The sequence below is a fragment of the Peromyscus eremicus genome, chromosome 13 (assembly GCF_949786415.1).
Source record: "Peromyscus eremicus chromosome 13, PerEre_H2_v1, whole genome shotgun sequence".
Lineage (NCBI taxonomy): Eukaryota > Metazoa > Chordata > Mammalia > Rodentia > Cricetidae > Peromyscus > Peromyscus eremicus.
In genome coordinates, this window is record NC_081429.1 from 31,295,596 (window position 1) to 31,314,902 (window position 19,307).

Sequence of the window (19,307 nt, forward strand, 5' to 3'; positions counted from 1 at the left end):
CGGTGACCTCTTGTCAGTAAATGCCCCAGTCGTCTGGAGTGAAATGGTTTAGATTAGAGAGCAGGCAGGCTGACAGAGGTCCAGAGGAAGCTGAGGACTTGCCAGCACCGTTAGCATTTTTTTCTTCTTTCTCTGGCAGCCCTAAAATATGTTTGCTCAAAACAGAGTGAGATGAAAACTATTGGCAGTCGGTACTTCTTAAAAGAGGAGGGGAAAACATGAAAAGAAACATGTTTTATTTCTCTGGCAGACATACCAATTAAAATGATAGTGTTTTGTGACAGATTACTGAGTAATTGATGCCTAATTGAGCATTTTGCTATATGCTTCTGGGGAAGTGACTTGAGTGTGGCTGTGTCGACCACACCTTACACCAGAACAAACCTTTGCTAAACTGCTTATAGTAGCACTCTGTCACAAGGAGCCCCCAGACTAAATAGAATATTGTTTTGTTTTGATTTTTTTTATTTAAATCTCTGAGAGTTAGGCTGAAAGAACTAGCTTGGCAAAAAGATCCCAACATTGACAATTCTCCTGGGGATTTCATGCTTTCCTCATTTGTAAGCAAAATCCATTTTCCATGAGATATTTTTAGCACATGCATCCCCTGCTGTCCTATTCGCTTTCAGTATACCATTAGGTCTTGAGGCCATTCCAGATGGGTCATGTGATTTCTAAGCATCCGTCTTTGGTTCCCTCCTAAGTGACTAGCCTTGCAGAAGTCAGGGAATACTAGACCCTTAACTACCAAAGACCTCAGTGTGCTTTTCCGAAGCCTTGGCTCTTACTGATAGGATGTTAAAATGTTTGCCCGCTGCCTCTGAGAGGTCAGCTTGGCAGAGTGCACTGGGTGACCTCAGATAGAGAAAGAGGTTTTCAGCCCTGCAAACTGCCTGTGTAAATATAAAAATGTACTAGGTTGCAGAAATGCATGTGTGGGAACAGAACAACCACACCATTGAGAAGAAATCACGCAGAACACTGGCGTCTCTCACATGGTCTGTTATCGCATACATACTTTTGATAAACCATCTTGACATAGGGTACTCTCCATTGCTGGTGCCAATTTCTCTTCTGGAATTTATGCGAAGTAAAACCCCGAATGACTTAATGAGGGAACCAGAAAAACTTCCTTCCGAAATGTTTGCATTTTTTAAACTATAGTTTGTCAGTCAATATACTTCCTTTGCCTTGGGAGGAGAAAAGTCAGCATGAAGTCTGATTTTCAGTTGTTTAATTTGAAGAATGATTTATGGGTGTGTGTGTGTGTGTGTGTGTGTGTGTGTGTGTGTGTGTGTGTGTGAGAGAGAGAGAGAGAGAGAGAGAGAGAGAGAGAGAGAGAGAGAGAGAAGAAAAGATGTATTTACGCAAAGCTCTGAAACAGGAATCCAAGACAGTCACTGTAAAAAAAAAAAAAAACAGAAAATATGCTTTTGAAATGTATTGAGAAACCCTTTCTGGACGAAATGCGCTGATGTTGTTGAGTGTGTTCAGTTTCTGTGGATCAAATCTTCCCCATCTCTGCATCCAAGCTATCTGGCCGTGATCAGATGATCACAGCTCAAGGAAGTGATTGGAGGGCGAGCTGGCTGCAGCTGCCGTGTAGGCTTGCTCCGGGGACAAGGAGCCACTGTTTTTCAAACATAGCATCAACATAGAAGTTATTCTGTAGGCTCCAGGATGCAGCGATGGGCTGCACTGCCAGCATTGTTCTGCTTCAAGCTTTTCGCTCTGTGGTGCAGAGGAGCTGTCCACACATTTGTAGAAGGCGCCAGGAGGAACCATCCCATGAAATCGTGCCTCTTGAAAGTGACGACGAAATGAGTAGACCCAGAACCCTCATAATGGTACTGTATTCCCGGCAAACAGACTCTCCGCATTGAACTGCTATTACGGAGATAGAAGCTACAATTTGGGAGGGTTCGGTGTTTGGCTTCAGATCAAGATATGTGTGACCTGAAGTTTGCTGCCTTGTTGTTGCTGTTTGGGAGGAAAATATCTCTCAGGAGCATTGCTGTTGTTAAGAGAGGTGGTTTTCTTTCTGTCATGTCAATGTGTGCTGTGTCTGTGAAATCCTCCGCTTCCTAGCATTTGTATGATGTTAACTCTGCACCATGACAAAAAAAAAAAAAAAGAACAAAAAGAAATTTGACATTGAGTTTCAGTGGCTTCTGTTATAAATCTTAATTTGGAAGAGGAGCACAGATTGTGGGTTTCTTTGGATATCACCTATAACAATCACATTTTGTAGATGCTGGTAGTTAGACCTCTAATTTCAAGAGAGCTGGGGTTGTTTTTCTGTCCTTTTCCTGACTCTGAAACGGAAATGCTTTTTCAGAACGCTTAGTTAACTTTGGCACAAAATCAGAGTAATTGAGAGTTTTGTGGAACGCGTGATGTTTTCATTCAAAAGTTGTTTCTTGCTAATTTTAAAACTAATTTTTCAATTTGTGCTTTTATTGTATCAGGTAGTGTTGCTCCTCTGTGCCACTGTTTAAGCAGGGAGGATTAAGTACAGAGTCACTCCTTACTTTAAGATTTGGGGAAGAGATCTGCTTAGTCATTGAAATCCCCTGTCAGGATATAAACGGTGTGCTGAACTTTCCAAAACTGGGCATGTATTAAAGTCAGAGTGCTTTCAACACAATTTTTTTCTCTTAGACTTTGGTGTTCAAGGATATAGTAAATAATGAATGAAAAATACCTGTTGCACTAACAGTTCTTAAATGAAAGTCATTTGGCCCTGGATATACCTCTGAGTGATAGGTGACCACAATGTAACTTTCTACATGAACCCTTTTGACAAATCAAGATTTGAGTTTTCACAAAGCAATACCACTCTTGAATTAAGGGCTCTTCACACAAGCATGAAGTTCAAACAATTTCACACTTGTTATCCCTATAAAACTTTAAAGGGTTTGAGATTACTCAAAGGTCAAAAACGTTCTGTTTCCTAACTTTCATTAATAGTAATATACTTAGAGATTATATACATACTTATGTGTATGTTACTAACACCAATGTTTCACAATAGGTAAAATATTTTAAAGTATTCAGTAGCAATTTATTATTTTCTAAGTATTCTTTTGATTTATCTAGTTCTTTTACTAGCATTTAATGGTGTGATAAAGAATTCACCGTGGATAGAGCTAACCCTTATCCATACATTTTCAATTTATATCATTTCGTCTCTTGTATGAAACCATTTTTTCCAACCAATAGTTTTTGGCGTGTGTGTGTGTCTGTGTCTGTGTGTGTGTGTGTGTGTGTGTGTGTGTGTGTGTGTGTCTGTGTGTGTGTTGGGGTGGTAAAGGGTTGTTTTGTTGTTTTATCATTTTATCATTTTTTTTGCTTCCGTGACTTTAAGACAAATGAAAAGTCCTAAACTCTGAAAACGAAAATAATTCACCCATGTTGTGATAACATACTATATGTTTAAAAATCTAAAAGAAAGAATTTTGAATGTTTTTCACCACAAGTGAATGACAGGTGTTTGAGAAAAATAAATATGTTTACCCTGATCTGGACATGATGCAATGAATACGTAGATTGAAATATCATATGGCACCCCATAAATGTGCAAAATTACCATGTCTCAGTGAGAAAGTTTAACATGTTTAACAAGAACTCACTGATGACAAATGAAAGGCCCAGCAGGTTGGATACCTGTTCTCATCCTAGAACTGCTAAATGTCAGCTCTGCAGGCCACAGGGCCCACTGATTCTAAAAGCCATTGTGCTTCCCAACCCAGTTCCACCACAAAGAACATAAGGAGGAAACTGACAAACTGAGTTCTTATGAGAAACTCTTGGACCACTTAGAGGAACATATGCTGGTACAAAATCATTGTGGCCCTTGAAAATGTCCTCTAGGGCAACTCCAGAATTCCCACATGCAGCACAAGGAAGAGACATATCAGGAATCTCTGCCCTGGCTGCAAGGTGTGATGGCAATGGTATATTTCAGGAGGCTTTTTGCTCAGGATGTGTCACTATAGGATTGTAACATCTAGTGGACAGATTTATTAGTGAGAGCATTGGCCACCATCCAAGATGGTGCTTTGATAATTTTTGCTTGTTCCAACTTCATGTGGAGGCTTCTATGCATGTAGATCCTTGACCTCTGGGCTCCAGTAATTTTATATGAGAGGGCCTAGTGGGGATGCTGGGAATCTGTGCTTTCAGCAAATTCTGGCTTATTTTAATAGAGCAGTGATTCTCAACCTTCCTAATGCTGCGACCCTTTCATCCAGTTCCTCATGGTGTGGTGACCCCCAACCATAAAATGATTTTCATTGCTACTTCATAACTGTAAGTTTGCTGCTGTTAGAAATGTTAATGTAAATATCTGATATTCAGGACATCTGATATGCAACCCTTGTGAGAGGGTCACTTGATCCCCCAAAGGGTCCTGACCCACACATTGAGAACCAGTGCAATAGAGGATCACCTGGGATGACCCTATGAAGAGCGAGCCTCAGTTTTAAAAGATGGAAACCTAAGCTCTCCACCTTTCTCTCCTCCAACCTGATGAATTTGAATTTCAACTCATGAATTGGAGAGTTTCTAGAAAAGAGTAGTAGGCTCTAGGGCTACAGAAGGCAAACTTAGGAGCTGTGGGAACATTAGTAGTCAGAAAAGCTATTGTAGTGACTCCAGCTGAAGTCCAGTACGGTTTCTCCTGGGTTAGTGAGAAGTGTTTGGATTCTAGATGCATTTCAATAGCAGAACAACTAGGCTTTGCAATGAGTTACTTACAAAGTGTGGAAAAAAGACAGCAGTCTGGGTTTGCTGTGCACATTTCTTTAAAGGGTTTATTTATGTTTTATCATGTGTGTATGAATGCTTTGCCTACATGTATGCATCTGTATCACATGCATGCTTGGTACCCATAGAAGGCATCCAATCTCATGGAACTGGATTGCTGGTGATTGTGAGCCACTTAGATGTAGCTCTTAGAAATTGAGCCCAGGTTCTCTGCAAGAGCAGTAAGTGTCCTTAGCTGCTGAGAGATTTTCCCATCCCTTGCTATTGAGTTCTTACCTGTACATTCAGAACCAAATTGTCCTTTAGTAGAAAAATGTGGGAACAGGAGCTCAGGAGCAAGATTCTAAGTCCATTATGAAGGTGCTGAGTTATCAGTGCTTTATAGGTCTGTGCTGGCAATGTCAAGTAGGAAGCTAGATGTATGACTCCAGAGTTTTAAGGAAATTCATACAGAGGAGTAAAGCCAGGCCCAATGTAAATACCAATAAATGATTGATGAATGGGCAAGTGCTCACTTTTCTAATGTCCTGTATTATTTATAATATGTAAGTCTATTTCACAGTTAAACATATATTGCCTTCTAACCTGTCTTGGGCTGAACTTTTTTTTTTTTTTTTTTTTTTTTTGGTTTTTCGAGATAGAGTTTCTTTGTGTAGTTTTGGTGCCTGTCCTGGATCTCACTCTATAGACCAGGCTGGCCTCGAAATCACAGCGATCTGCCTGGCTCTGCCTCCCAAGTGCTGGGATTAAAGGTGTGCACCACCACTGCCCTGCTGGGCTGAGCTTTTAACTGATACTTTTACAATTTATATATTTTTCTTGTACCACTGATGTATAGGAAATAGGCAGGGATTAAGTCTGGTTTTTTGCCTCATTGGTACCCAGAACAATGCCTTTTATCTTTTTATAGACTAGAATTGAATAAGGACCTGTGGACTGACATCTCTGAGCAGTTAACACCAAGATGAAAAGCTTGGTTAACTCCCAACTCTTAATTCAATCACATAGGAATGAATTAAGGAGGGAGATAAACACGAGAGTTGAACGTTGATGTCCTGCAGATGTGGTATTCCCACTCAGAACTTGAATACAGGTGTCTAGCCTGAAGAACTTCATTTGAGGTGCTCTGAGTCAGCAATCAACTTGAGATTTTCATGACTGTAGTTTGGGTGTGTGGTCCAAACTGAAGAGATTTTCTAAATATGAAAATGAAGGATTTAGTCCCTTTGCCATTTATAAGCGATATATATATCCTGACAGCTGAGACTATTAAAATTCAGTGAAGATGAACTGAAAAAAATTACATTATTTCAAAATATGATGTATGTTCCTATGAGTGTGATGTATGTTCCTGTGGGTGTGATGTATGTTTCTGTGGGTATAGTGTGTGTTCCTGTGGGTGTGAGGTATATTCCTGTAGGTGTGATGTGTATTCCTGTGGATGTGATATATGTTCCTATGGGTGTGAAGACAGAAGTCAGCCTTGGCTTTCATTCCTTGGGAACATTTTCAACCTCATTTTTTGAGACAGTCTGTCTCAATTGCCTGGAACTTGCTGATCATGCTAGGCTGGCTGACTGGCAAGCCCCAGTGACCTGCTTGCCCTTTTCCCTAGCCACTCCTGTGGTTTCAGGTGTATATATAGTTAGCATTTTTATGTGGGGTCTGGAGCTTAAACTTGGGTCTTTATGTTTGTACAACAACCACTTCGCCAACTCAGCCATCTCCCCAGCCACCCAAAATATTTATGAATTATTTTTCTTATTCCACATATAGCATGTTCTGATAAAGTTTACAGATACCTAATTTAATTTATGTAGATCTGTTTTCTGGTTAATTCCTGTAATTTCATATGTCTTATCATCACTGCTAAACCCAGAGGTTTTCTTCATTTTTAAGTCTCCTTTTTTCCTCTCAAATAAAGACTGATTATCCACTGATACAAGAGGAGACCGTGGAACAAATGTCAGGTCGGCTTCTGTCTTCCTCTGGCTAGATCATGAATTCCCACATAACAGATTTAGAAATCTCAACTAGAAAGTGAAGCATTTTCCAAATCCATGAACATTTTGAGATGATTCTGAAATGGTAGAAACCATAAAATTTAAATTGTGGGATGACAAGGATGCGGTTTATAGATAAAGCCATATGGCTTTATCATTAATATTGCTCAAACACCAGGAGATACAACAATAGTCTAAATGTATGGGTAAGTCTGGGAAACGAAATCACTGCCAGTCAACAATGTGCACTTAGATGATAAACATATCATATTGAGTGACTCTCAGTTACAATCGCTGCCTCAAGACCTGCTCATAAGGTATCTTTTGATACTGAGAAGTTTTTGACATTCATTGCTTTTGTGAACTTGCATTTATGTCAAATTCTATCTTTAGCTCACAACCCATGAAATAAGGATGATTTTCACAGTTTTAAGATGGGATGAAATGAAGTGAAGAAACAAAATATAAGGAGGCAAAAGGAAGAAAGAGAAAATGCCAGAGAAGATGCATGGTCCACCAAGTCTAAAATACTATACAATCCTAAAATATTATAGTGACCGAAAAGCTTGCTCTGACCCATATCTGGTAAATGACAAGGCCTTAGTCACTGGGTAATCTTTTTTCCTTAGTTTTGGCTTCTATAGTATATTGTATTATCTAGTTGATCCAAAGGAACTTGGATTTTCTTCTGGGTGCCTGCTGTTTACCTGAGGGTCTAGGAGTTAGTATGATTGAATAGACTTCTAGATTTAGAGTCAAAAGAATGAAGGCCAGAGTCTCATATTATCTTATTTAATGAAAACCCACATGACCTGGACATGCTGGGTCATCTCTGTGTTTGACACAGTGGAAGGTGTTCACCTTGTCTGTTGGAGAACCAGAATATTTACCTTATAGAATCACATTGTACATTAATTTGTATTTGTGTTAGTTGCCTTTCTTGGCACTATGACAAAAAAACCTACAAAAGCAATTTAAGCAGAAAAGATTTCTTTTTGGCTTGTAGCTTGGGAAGACTTCAGTCCATCATAACAGAAAAGGTACCAAAGTGTTCATGGTGACATGAACATACAGCAGAGACTTCTCACACTGCAAGGACCTAGAGATAGCATGAGCAAGAATGGAACTAGGGTGGGGCCATAATCTTTAAAGCCTGTCCCTCCTTACCTACTTCCTCCAGCAAAGTACCACATCTTAAGTACTCCTTAGCTTTTAAAACAGCACCACAGGTTGGGGAACCAGAGTGCAAAATGTGAGTTTATGGGGGACATTTCAGAGTCATCTGCTACAGTGGTATACAGAGGTGGAAAATTGTGAGTGTGCAGGCTAACTTAATCTACAGGAGATTTATAATCTTCTGCACAATGTTAGTATGCTACCCACTGGGTAATTCCTGCAGCAAGACAAGGAGGCCATTTGCATTAGGAGTTAATGTGTTTCTTCCTATCCATTCTCAGAGGATGCTACGGAATGTGGCTCAAAACCAGAGGCCAAGGAATGTGTTAGTACAGTTCTGCTTGAGTTACTCTTTGATTCTCCATATTTGAATCTCCTTCCAAGGTGTAAGCAAAACAATCCCTGCTTCTTGCTCAAATACTTTAAACACCAGGATAAGAAACAAGATGAAGGAAGACAATAATTATTTATAAAATTAATAATTTCATTTCTCTGGGACTCATTTGTTTATATATATGCTCAGTGAACAAAACCAAGACCAAAGAGGAGTTTGATATGGGAACTACTTCAGAGGAAATAAAATAATCTCTTTATATCTCTCTACTAAATAACCTAATAAAACCTTTGCAGAGGGATTCTTCACATTCTTTGCCCAGTTGCATATTTGTTGAACAGCTCTGTGAAGAAAAGGCTTTTAAGGTCTCTGAATCCCAAGTTAATGTTCTGCTCTGCTTTAGTGAGAATGGATTTGAATATACTGACTTAAGACTCCCTCAGGAAGGGAATCCCATGTAAATAATGGAAAGTGAGTTTAAATGGTGTGCCAAAGATAGTATAACAGGGAGCCTAAAAGCCCAGAGAATCCTTGGCAGTAATTTTTGCATGTGAACTCATTTTCAACTGAATCATGAAGCCATAGAAAAGAGACAAATGCTTTGAGTGCCTTCTCCCTGGGTAGAAGAATTAATTGAATGTGCTTGGAGCTTAGTAATTAACAATACAAATCTTTCAGGAAAAGGCTTATAGGACTCAAATAACATATGGCATCCACTTGTCCAAATGATAGTACATTGTTATAGTTTTCTAAATTACATCAATTGAAAATGATAAGGAACAAAAAATGTTTTAAAATTAAAATCTATAATATGATAAATAACAGCAGAAAGTCATGGGTGGGTTGGAAGTCATGGGTATGGGTGGGTTGATAACCAGTTATGTAAATCAAAACCAATGCACAGATTCAACTGTATAGATTGATATAGGTATAAATAATGTGTGTGTGTGTGTGTGTGTGTGTGTGTATGTATAAAATATTCTACCTTAGTGATATAATGCTTTGGGAAAAGCCATGGTGTATAGGTTGTAAAAATTATATTACCAAATAGAAATATTTTGGAATATGTCTAGAGAAATAATGAATTTAATGAATTCAAATTATTGATAATAAAAAAATTCCTTAATTTTTGAATTATAATTAAATATAATTTTTAAGTGTGACATGTTTGTTTTCAGTGTTTCTTTGTTGTTTGGAAGAGTGAGTTTTAGACCCATTCCCTCAATTCTAGGATTCGTTATGACCCCGACCCTAAACCCTGATCTTAGGAAATAATAGTGATATAATTGAGAAATTGAAAAAAGCAGTGATATAGTTGAAAGTCACATGTGTCTTTTGCAAGTCAAATATGAATGTAGCAATTTGTCTTGCTTCTTCAGTGAGGTTTTCCTAAAAAAGTCAATTTATTCTCTCAACTTTTATCTTTATGGAGCTGATTTGCTTAGCTAGGGACTACAGTTTAGGTTTGCTGAAATTCCTGCTGTAGTTTGGATCTGTGTTTTCCCCAGATGCCTAGTTGTTACAAATTGGCCATGAGTTTATGGTTCTATCTAGAGGTGGTGGGGCCTTTAAGAATATGTCTAGAGAACTGAGGCCTAATGGAAGAAGGGAAAGTCGATAAGACATGCCCTTGGAGGCAATGTTGGGAGCCCAGCCTGTTCTGTCACTTTGTTTTGCTTCCTAGATGCCAGAAGGTAAACAGACCCTTCACTATGAACTCCCACCCTGCTGTACTGTGCTGCTACAGGTCCAAATGCTGTGAACTAATGAACCATGAACTTAAGTGTCAAAAATGGAATCAAAATGAGCCTTCCTTCCTAAGTTGATTATCTCAGGTTATTTTGTCACAGCAACAGAAAGCTAACTGATACACTCCATTTTCTAAAATCTTTTTTTTTTTATTTTATAGTTTTTTTTGTTGTTTTTTATTTTCAAGACAAAGTTTATCTGTGTAACAGTCTTAGCAGAGATTAAAGGCGTGTGCCACCACCGCCCGGCTTATATTTCATTTTAAAGGATGCATTCACTCTGCAGGTGTTGAATGTGTCACTGACTGTCTAAACATCAGGAATCCAGCACAGAACTGGACTGAGCAGGAGACTGAGAGACAATATCACTTGGCATTCATCAGGCACAGGTGACAATGATCTGGCTGCTCTAACCTCATACAGTATACAGTTTGGAGGCTGACACAGAGCTCAAATGGATGTAAGATCACAATCCTGGTTGGTACTTCAGTGAGAGCTGCAGTATTACCTTAGTGATCTAACCTTTGTGCATCCAGCCACATCCAGGGAAGGAGTTCAGAAACCCAGAGAATGACAAGATGCTAAGTAGACAAAGAACATTCTCCATCACAAGAGGACATAAGAAAGTGCCACGTGTTGTTCCTAATTTTCATAGTACTTCCCGAGTTAAGGATCAGAGTGTGTGGTCTGAATCTTTTACCAAACCGCCTGCTGATTGTATGAACCCTGGATCAATTATTTCTACCGTAGCTGCCTTGTCTGTAAAATGAGACTAGTGAATATACCCATCCGTATTAGTTTCCTATTGCTACTGTGATAAAACACCACAAAGTAGTTTTAAACAGCACATGTATTGTCTTTCAGTTAAAGCAACACACATTTATTATCTCATATTTCTGGGGGAGGAATCTGACACAAATCTCACTAGGCTGGAAATTGGCAGAGCTGCCCCTCATCCTGAAGGTTCTAGGAAAGAATTGGTTTTTGAAAATTTTCTAGCTTCAAGAGGCCATCCACATTCATCAGGATGTGTGGTACTTTGAATGGAAGCAGCTCCCATAGTCTCATATAATTGAATGAATCCTCGGTCCCCAGTTGGTGGAGCTGTTTGGGAAGGATTAGGAGGTATGACTTTGTTGGAGGTGTGTCACTGGGGGTGGGCTTTGAAATTTCAAAAGTGCACACCATTCTCAGGTGGCTCTCCCCTTGCCTCTGTGTGTGTGTGTGTGTGTGTGTGTGTATGTGTGTGTGTGTGTGCTTTGTAGTTGTTGTCTCAACATGTAAACTCTCAGCTTTCAAAGCCAGTAGTGAATCATTTTCATATGACTCTGTCCACTGACTCTCAGCCTTCCCCCAGGACCCTGTAATTACCCGGGTAATTCGGGCTTTCCTCATCTGTAAATCAGTAACCTTATCTCCTCTTACAGTCCTAACTCCTTCCTGTCATGTAAGTGATACATTGCTGACTTCCTGAGATTAGAATGTACACATTGTTAAGAAACTATAATTCTGTCTGCCATGCTATCTCAGGAGGTTATTTCAAAAACCCAGTAGATAAATACAAGTTATAATAAATACATCTATAATAAATCCTGGTGATTAGGAAGAGCACAGTAAATTTTAGTTATTTTATTGCTTTTTATTGTCTTGATAAAATGCATTCACAAATTTCATTTACTTTAGAGTTATTTTAGTAAAAGGAATTGGATTGCTAAAAAGAAACTTAATTTGTGCTTCATGAAATATGAAAAGATGGGAAGGCAAACTTAGATTTTTTTAACATAGCACTTTAATATTTATCTAATAGAATATTCACATGAATAGATTATTTAGAGAACATACAAAGGTATTTGAATTTCTCTTTTGTGTCATCCACTACTTGCTTGTTCTTTTGAAATTTGTTTCTTCGTGTATTTTTAAATCATTTATTAAAGAAGTAGTTCTTCTTTTCAGTTTTCAAATTACACAAAATTTAGAAATAATAAGGACCAAAGATGCAACTGTAAGAACTGTTTAAAACTGGGGGATGGGGAGGTGGAACAAGAGGTAAAGTGCCCGGTGCACTAACATGATGAGCTGGGCTTGACTCTCCAGCCTACAGTGCTGGGCATGATGGTGCACATTTATAACCCCAGTGTTAGTAGATCTCAGGGGCTTGCCGGACAACCAGCCTAATCAAAACAGCGAGCTCTGAGTTCACTAAGACATCCTCTTTCAAAAGATAAAGTGGAAAGTGATAGAGGAACACTCCCAATGACAACTTCTGGTTGCCACACACACACACACACACACACACACACAGATACAGAGACAGACAGACAGACACACACAGAGACAGACAGATACAGAGAGAGAGATACAGATAGACAGACACACACACACACACACAGCACACACACACACATATAGAGAGAGAGACAGAGACAGACAGACAGACAGACAGACACACACACACACACACACACACACACACACACACACACACTGGCCAGCCCACCTGTGCATGTATGTGTACATGCACACACACAAAAAAAACTCAGTGTGCATTTATACTCATAAGCACATTTCAATATGAATTCTAAGTTATCATCACAAGCATTTGCTTGATCTATAGAATTCATAAAATTTACCATTAAAACAGTAAAGTCTCACATATTGTTTTTGAAAATTAAACATTTTCTAATAATTGATAGATTATCAATTGTTAATGTTAAATTTAATTGAAGTAAAATTGAAAGAAATTCACATATTGAATTAATCACTTCTCGAGCACTCCTTGGCCACAGATGGCTCTTGCTGTTGTATTAGGCAGTGTAGGCACAGCAGATAGTGACCTTGTCCAAAGTCATACATCTCAGAAGGATTTGAACTACTTTTGAGCTCTGGCCAGTCCTTGCAACCACACTGCTGTACTACCAAACCCTGTGTGTGATCTACAGTGAAGCCTGGCTTACCAATGGTCACATGTCTACTCATGCATGGTCATTTCTTTGACTAAAGCAAAAACTAGACACAACAACAACAACAATCGGCCATTTCATATCTTTGAATTATGTAGAGGGCATTAAGGAGAAGAGGTCAACTGTTAATCTGAGTGTTTAAGGTGAATTAAAAACGTATCATTCTTCTCTTGTCCCTAGAATATTCTTCTAAAGTGGATAATTGGCAGCATTATTGAGTTGGCAAGTGGGCTATAACAAAATAGATAGAAATAAAGTGATACTCAGGCTAGTGGTAGAGGCAGAAAGCATCCTGTGCAGCCATTGGCTAGCATGTACCTGCCACTTACCATGTTGCTGCCAGCTAAGCCAGCCCTACACCTTCTTTCCAGCTACAGTGTAATCTTACCCAATTCTCTCTTTCCACTGGCCAGGCCTTCTCTCCTACAGCCTGGCTGTATCCACTATTTTTACATTTCTATCTCCTACTCACTTCTAAGCTGGCCGTGTCCATTGTCTGCTCTTGCATTCCGAATCTCTATTGTCTCAGGCCTGGATTTCTTGTTGCTGTATTGGACAGTGTAGGCACAACAAATAGTGAACCTGTCCAAAGCCATGCCTCTCAGGGGGATTTCATTGGCTTTTGAACTCAGAGCAGTTCTTGCAGCAACACTGATATACTACAGAACTCTGTGTAAGCTACGCCTCGCATACCAATAAGCACAAAAGTGTGCCGTTCTTTATCATGGTGCCTGCAAGATGCCTGAGGCTCCTCTTTAAGTTCACAAAAAACTTCCAATGAAAACTGTATAGAATAACAAAATGTTAAGAATTTAAAATAATAGATTCCAGTTGCCTTGCTAGAAAGGGAAGATCAAGGATGAGGAGATGAATTGGTATGGCAATGTTTTTTATAACAACTGGTGCCAGAATAAGTATATTTGATCAGTTCTGGAAACCAAGAGAGTCATATTCTCATTAATGTATGTGTCCCTGCCCTTTAGCTCAGAGGCAGAGGGCTATAGTTTCAGAGTCTGTAAATAGTTTCAAGTTGAACAACGTAAATGCAAGCTGAAGAGTGCCATAGTAATAATAATTTCAGTAGTAAGGAAATATTAGCCAATTTCTGATCATCTTAAGAGTAAATCCACTGTAGGAAATGAAAGTCAATTCTGCCTTTCTGTACACAAGGGACTCCTGCTCCAAGTGAGTCTGTTGACTATTTCTCAAGGACTAAATAAAAGGAAATGCATTCAAGTTAATCTATAGAGTTAAACAGTGAAAAGAACAGGTGCATCTAAGTTCCAGAAGACAACTGTGGGGACCCATGAGGACCATGACAGAGATGATGAAGGGCTTAGAAGGTAAAATACTTTTTTTGTCATTCCTCACATTAACTGCTTACAAATCTCTTCTTGGAGAACAGGCATGTATCTCTGTGGCCTTATACAACTCTGAACCTCAAAGTTGTGTGACAGAAACCAGATGGTCTAATGACACAGCCAACTTGTTTGCTGTTTATGAAATATGAGACTCTAGGGTAAGTCTCTGAGTTCTCTGAACCTCTGTGTCCTGAATTGAGGCATAAAAATGACTTTTCATAGTGCTAGTGCTGACAGAGATGTCCAGAGTGAAAATACTCCCACAACACTGTCTAGGTTGCCCCAGGGACTGTACTTCATTATGTTCATAAAATGTAAATATCTACTGCCCTCCAGCACTATAGAAATTAAGATAATGACCTCTAGAGGCAGCAGCATGATCTAGGTGTTGTTTGGGGGTGGGTCTAGGAAGGCATTTTAGCATAGCTAGTTAGAATGTTGAGTTAGAGACTCAATAAGTAAACAAGTTATCTCAAAAAGAATTCAATGAAAACGGCAATTGCCTTAGTTAGGGTTTCCATTGCTGTGACAAAACGCTATGACCAAAAAGCAATTGGGGAGGAAAGATTTTATTTGGCTTACACTCCCATATCACTGTTCATCACCAAAGGAAGTCAAGACAGCGACTCAAGCGGGGAAGGAACCTGGAGGGAGGAGCTGATGCAGAGGCCATAGAGGGGTGCTGCTTATCGGCTTGCTCCCCATGGCTTGCTCAGCCTGCTTTCTTATAGAACCCAGCATCACTAGCCCAGGCATGGCACCACCCACAATGGGCTGCTCCTCCCCTGCATCAATCACTAGTTAAGAAAATGCCTTACAGCCGAATCTTATGGAGGCATTTTCTCAATTAAGGGTCCCTCCTTTCAGATAACTGGTTTGTGTGTGAAGTTGACGTAAGAACAGCCAGCACACCAGTGAACCAAATGATGGTCTCCAACTGGAAACAAATGTGAAAAATCAGGCAAAGGTGGAGCTTGGGGACAAGGAGACTCACTGAGCAGGGAGGCGGCATACTTACATGTGACACCATAGGGTCCGTCTGCAGTTATTCAATGATTCTGTCCTAAGGGTCGCCTTCAAAGAAATGTGTCCTAACTCCACTCTAAAACAGTGTGACATTTCCATTCATACTGTTCTCCCTCTTTTTTTCTCCTTTAATGTAACAGTTTTTTTCATGGTGACTGCTTGCTGCCTTTTGTTCCATTGTTGTGTGTGTCATTGGAGATTGTTGAGTTTTGAGTTGAGATTGTATGAATCCCTTTCTTTCATTTGGTTCAGAAAGTTAAGTGAAAAATGTCAGATCTGTACATAACAGCTGACTGCTGTTATAGGAGTTGGAGATGGTTGTTTTGAACTGTGTGCATATGAACCAATAGATGTTTTGGAGTACTGATTTGGAAAAAAAAATGGGAAATAAAATGTTATCATCAAATGCCTCATTTTGCACCATTAAGACAAAGACAAATTACAAGACATACATAGGTTCACACATGTGGCCATGTATGGAGTAAAGATCCACTGTAATGTTTCATACATTGGCCTGGTGGTATTATTAGGTGGAGTCATATGTACACAGAAAGAGTCATCTGTTATTTGACTTAGCCAGTTCCAGTGCCTGCCCTGACGTGATTTGTTTTGTGCTGAGATTAATATTTTTTGTGTGGCTTTACAATTCAAAGGCTTAAACTACTTAGATTTCCTAGAGATTATTTTCTTGTTCTTATGCTCTCTTTAAAGCATTGCATGTGATTTATTTTGATCCATAAAAATGCTAAACAAATTGTTTTCGGTGTATTTCTCCTTGACATTTTTTTCACCTGCTTGATTTCTGAGCAAATGCTGCCTTGTGTGCACAAAATTATGACCCTAATTCATATTGTTTTATTTTGTCAGTAGTTGGGTGACTCTCCACACTTCAAAAATCTTAGATTCACATTCTCTATTTAGAATTCAGCTGTGATTTCACTGAGACATGTTCCTAAAATACGTAGTAAGTATCAGAAAACAGAAGTTGCAAAAGCATAGGAAAATCAGATAGCATAAAGTCTCATGTTTCCCCCTTTTTATTGCTTATTAAGATAAGAGAGCAGGGGGTTTCAGAGATGGCTCAGCAGTTAACAGAAATGGCTTGTCTTCCAGAGGATCAGAAGCATACAATTCCCAGCACACAAATGGTAGCTAACACCCATCTGTAACTCCAGTTCCGGGGGATCTGACACCTTCATTTGGCCAGGCTTATACAGAAATATGTACAGACAACACACTTAAATGCATAAAATAAATAAATAAAATACAAAAAGGAAAACCACTGAAAAAGATATGATGGGTCTCTGACTCTTGTCTCTGCTCTTGGGACTCTTTTCTTCTGTTGTATTATTATTTCCAACTTCAATATAACAGTTTTTGCTTCATCTTATTATGTTTTATTTTGTTGGGTTTGTTTAGGCTCTTAGAAGCCTATTCTTTTCTAATAATAGACAGAAAGGGAGTGGATCCAGAGGAGAAAGGAGGTGGGAGGAACTATGAGGAGTAGGGGGGAAGCCATAATCAGTGTGTATTATGTGAGCAAAGACTCTATTTTCAATAAAAGAAAAAAATGGGGAAAAGGATGATTCCTAGAAAATAGAAGTGAAGCATAAAACAGACCTCCCATTTTTATTTCCATTTCTCATTTTTGGCATGTTTATTTATTTATCTTTAATTAAAACACAATTATAATATTTCCCTCTTCCCTTTTATCCTTCCAACACCCTTAATATTGCTCAAATTCATGATTTTTTTCTGTGATTATTATTGTGGCATATATGTGCATAAGTATATAAATGCAGCCTTCTGGATCTATCTAGTGTTGCTTGTATGTATATGATTTCATGATCAACCTCTTTGTATTAGGGGCCTATCCCTAAGGAAGATTCATTCTCCCTCTTTCCATAGTCATTAGTTGCCTATACTTCTTTGTCTAGGGGTGGGACCCTGTTGTACTTTCCCATTCCACATTAGCATGTCTATTGGTGTTGGCACTGTCAGGGTCTTGTGTAAGCAGCCATATTGTTATGGTATCATGAGTGTCTTCCTTATTATTTCTTCCTTTTTTTATTTTTATTTGGTTGGGTTTTTGCCTTAAGAATTACACTCAAGAATTTATAGTTCCGTTAAACTAAACACTCAGTCTTAGATCAATTAGCAGTCTATAAGGAAAGTGGCATTTATTTAATGTATTTGGAGCAGCATGTTGTCAAGTAAGATTACATCTTTTAATGAGTAAAAGACTAAGGGGGCCATGACTCCAAGGAGATACCATCCATCTATATGTTTAAGTTGCTTTCATATTATATATCAGAGAAATATGAGGCCTTCAGAAATAGCTTTGACAACAGATTGGAGGGATGAAGAGCTCAGACGGTAGATGATGATGCCCAGGCTAAGCACTGGGAAATGTTGGTCAGATATCTGAAGGCGTCTGACTGTCTGTTGTCCCCACTGCATTGTAGTGGGGTGATGTTAATCAATTAGTTCAATTCTGCCATAGATAGTAAGCAATTGCACTCACTGGAAGCCACAGTGGTCTATTAATAATGCATCCTGATTTCTAAGAGTAGCATGTCTCTTGGCCCTTCGAAAAGCTGGCTTCTGTTCTTTGTTTTTGTATATAAAACTCATGGTTGAAGCAGAGTTTATGTGCATCTCATAAGTGACCTTACGAGAAGAAAAATGCATAATTATGAATAGTATTTCTGACATTTTCTACATAAGATTAGCACAATTCAAGTTTCTTTTTTAGGAATGCTAAAAAAAACCTTTATGACATAGTGTTTTAGTCTATAATATACCTGTAATATCAATGTTTGACTCAACCCTCAACATCATAAACAGTCTGCATGTGAATACCTTTCTGACCTCCTCACCACTAAATTGCACAGCTTTACATTGCCCCAGAAGTAAACGGGGTTCCTGGCCACTCCACAACTTCAACACTAGCTTTCCTGACACAAAGGCGAGATCAGCGTGGTCAGACAGTGAATGCAAGAGAACCTAGTCACCAGACCTGTTACGATTCGAAACAGTCTCTTGATGTTTAAATGTCAGTAACAAACTCACACATCTACAAATGTGGGGAGAAGAACACAGCTATGGAACAGAGTTGAGTGACAGGCTGCCTGATTGTCATTCTCATATACAGTCGTATTAGAGTTTCACTGTCATTGAGTGATCCAAGCTCAAGGAAACAGTTAACCTCCTGAAAGACACTACAATTCCTTTGGCTGGTGTCTGTGGAAAATTATTTGTGATGTGTAAATATAAGGCTAAGGATTATATTTTAATTTCCAAAAACATGCTCCGGCTTCTAATGCAAAAGGATTTCTGTGACTGTAAGTGAATAAATAACAAGTCAAACCATTAAACAATCAAAAGGGAATGTCTATATGTTACAGCTGACAATTTAAACTCATCAGCAAAAGGCCAACAAAGAGTCATAGTATAGCACCAAAAGCATCAGATACTCTCAGAAATCTGTTTAAAAATGAGAAGAAACCTCAGCTGCTTCTTCAGAGCACAGTAGAGAGAGTAGACTCAGATGACCAACATTTGTGACTAAACTGAGCCATTAATGATTTTCCTTGCTGACAGCAGTGCTTACTCAGTACTTACTAAACAACCATGAAAACCTGCCCATGCTTCATCCCATGAAAGCGAAGATTTCAGAGACCCAACAAACCCAAAGTCACTTACCTCAACAGATACTACCTTTTGCCTAGTTCAAAAAAATCACTTTATGTATTTATTTAAAGATATATTTCTCTAACTGATGTACACAAGTATCTTGGTCATATTACCACAGAAAGTGACTCTAGGAGAGATGGGTACCTTAGCTGGTTCTCAGAAAGGAACAAGTCAATACCAAAAAGGTGCTCTGATCTTGCCCTAAAGTCTATCTCCCAGCCACCATGTTGATAACA

At 38.9% G+C, this 19,307-nt stretch overlaps 1 protein-coding gene across 1 annotated transcript in view; it reads left to right on the forward strand.

Annotated features, from left to right (window-relative positions):
- Nucleotides 1-1,688: 1,688 nt before the first annotated feature.
- Dock10 (dedicator of cytokinesis 10) overlaps nt 1,689-19,307 on the forward strand; it is a 197,801-nt gene continuing 180,182 nt past the window's right edge. The window contains exon 1 of the mRNA XM_059278216.1: nt 1,689-1,847. Within this exon, the coding sequence (XP_059134199.1) occupies nt 1,689-1,847 (159 nt within the window). The remainder of the gene's footprint in view (nt 1,848-19,307) is intronic.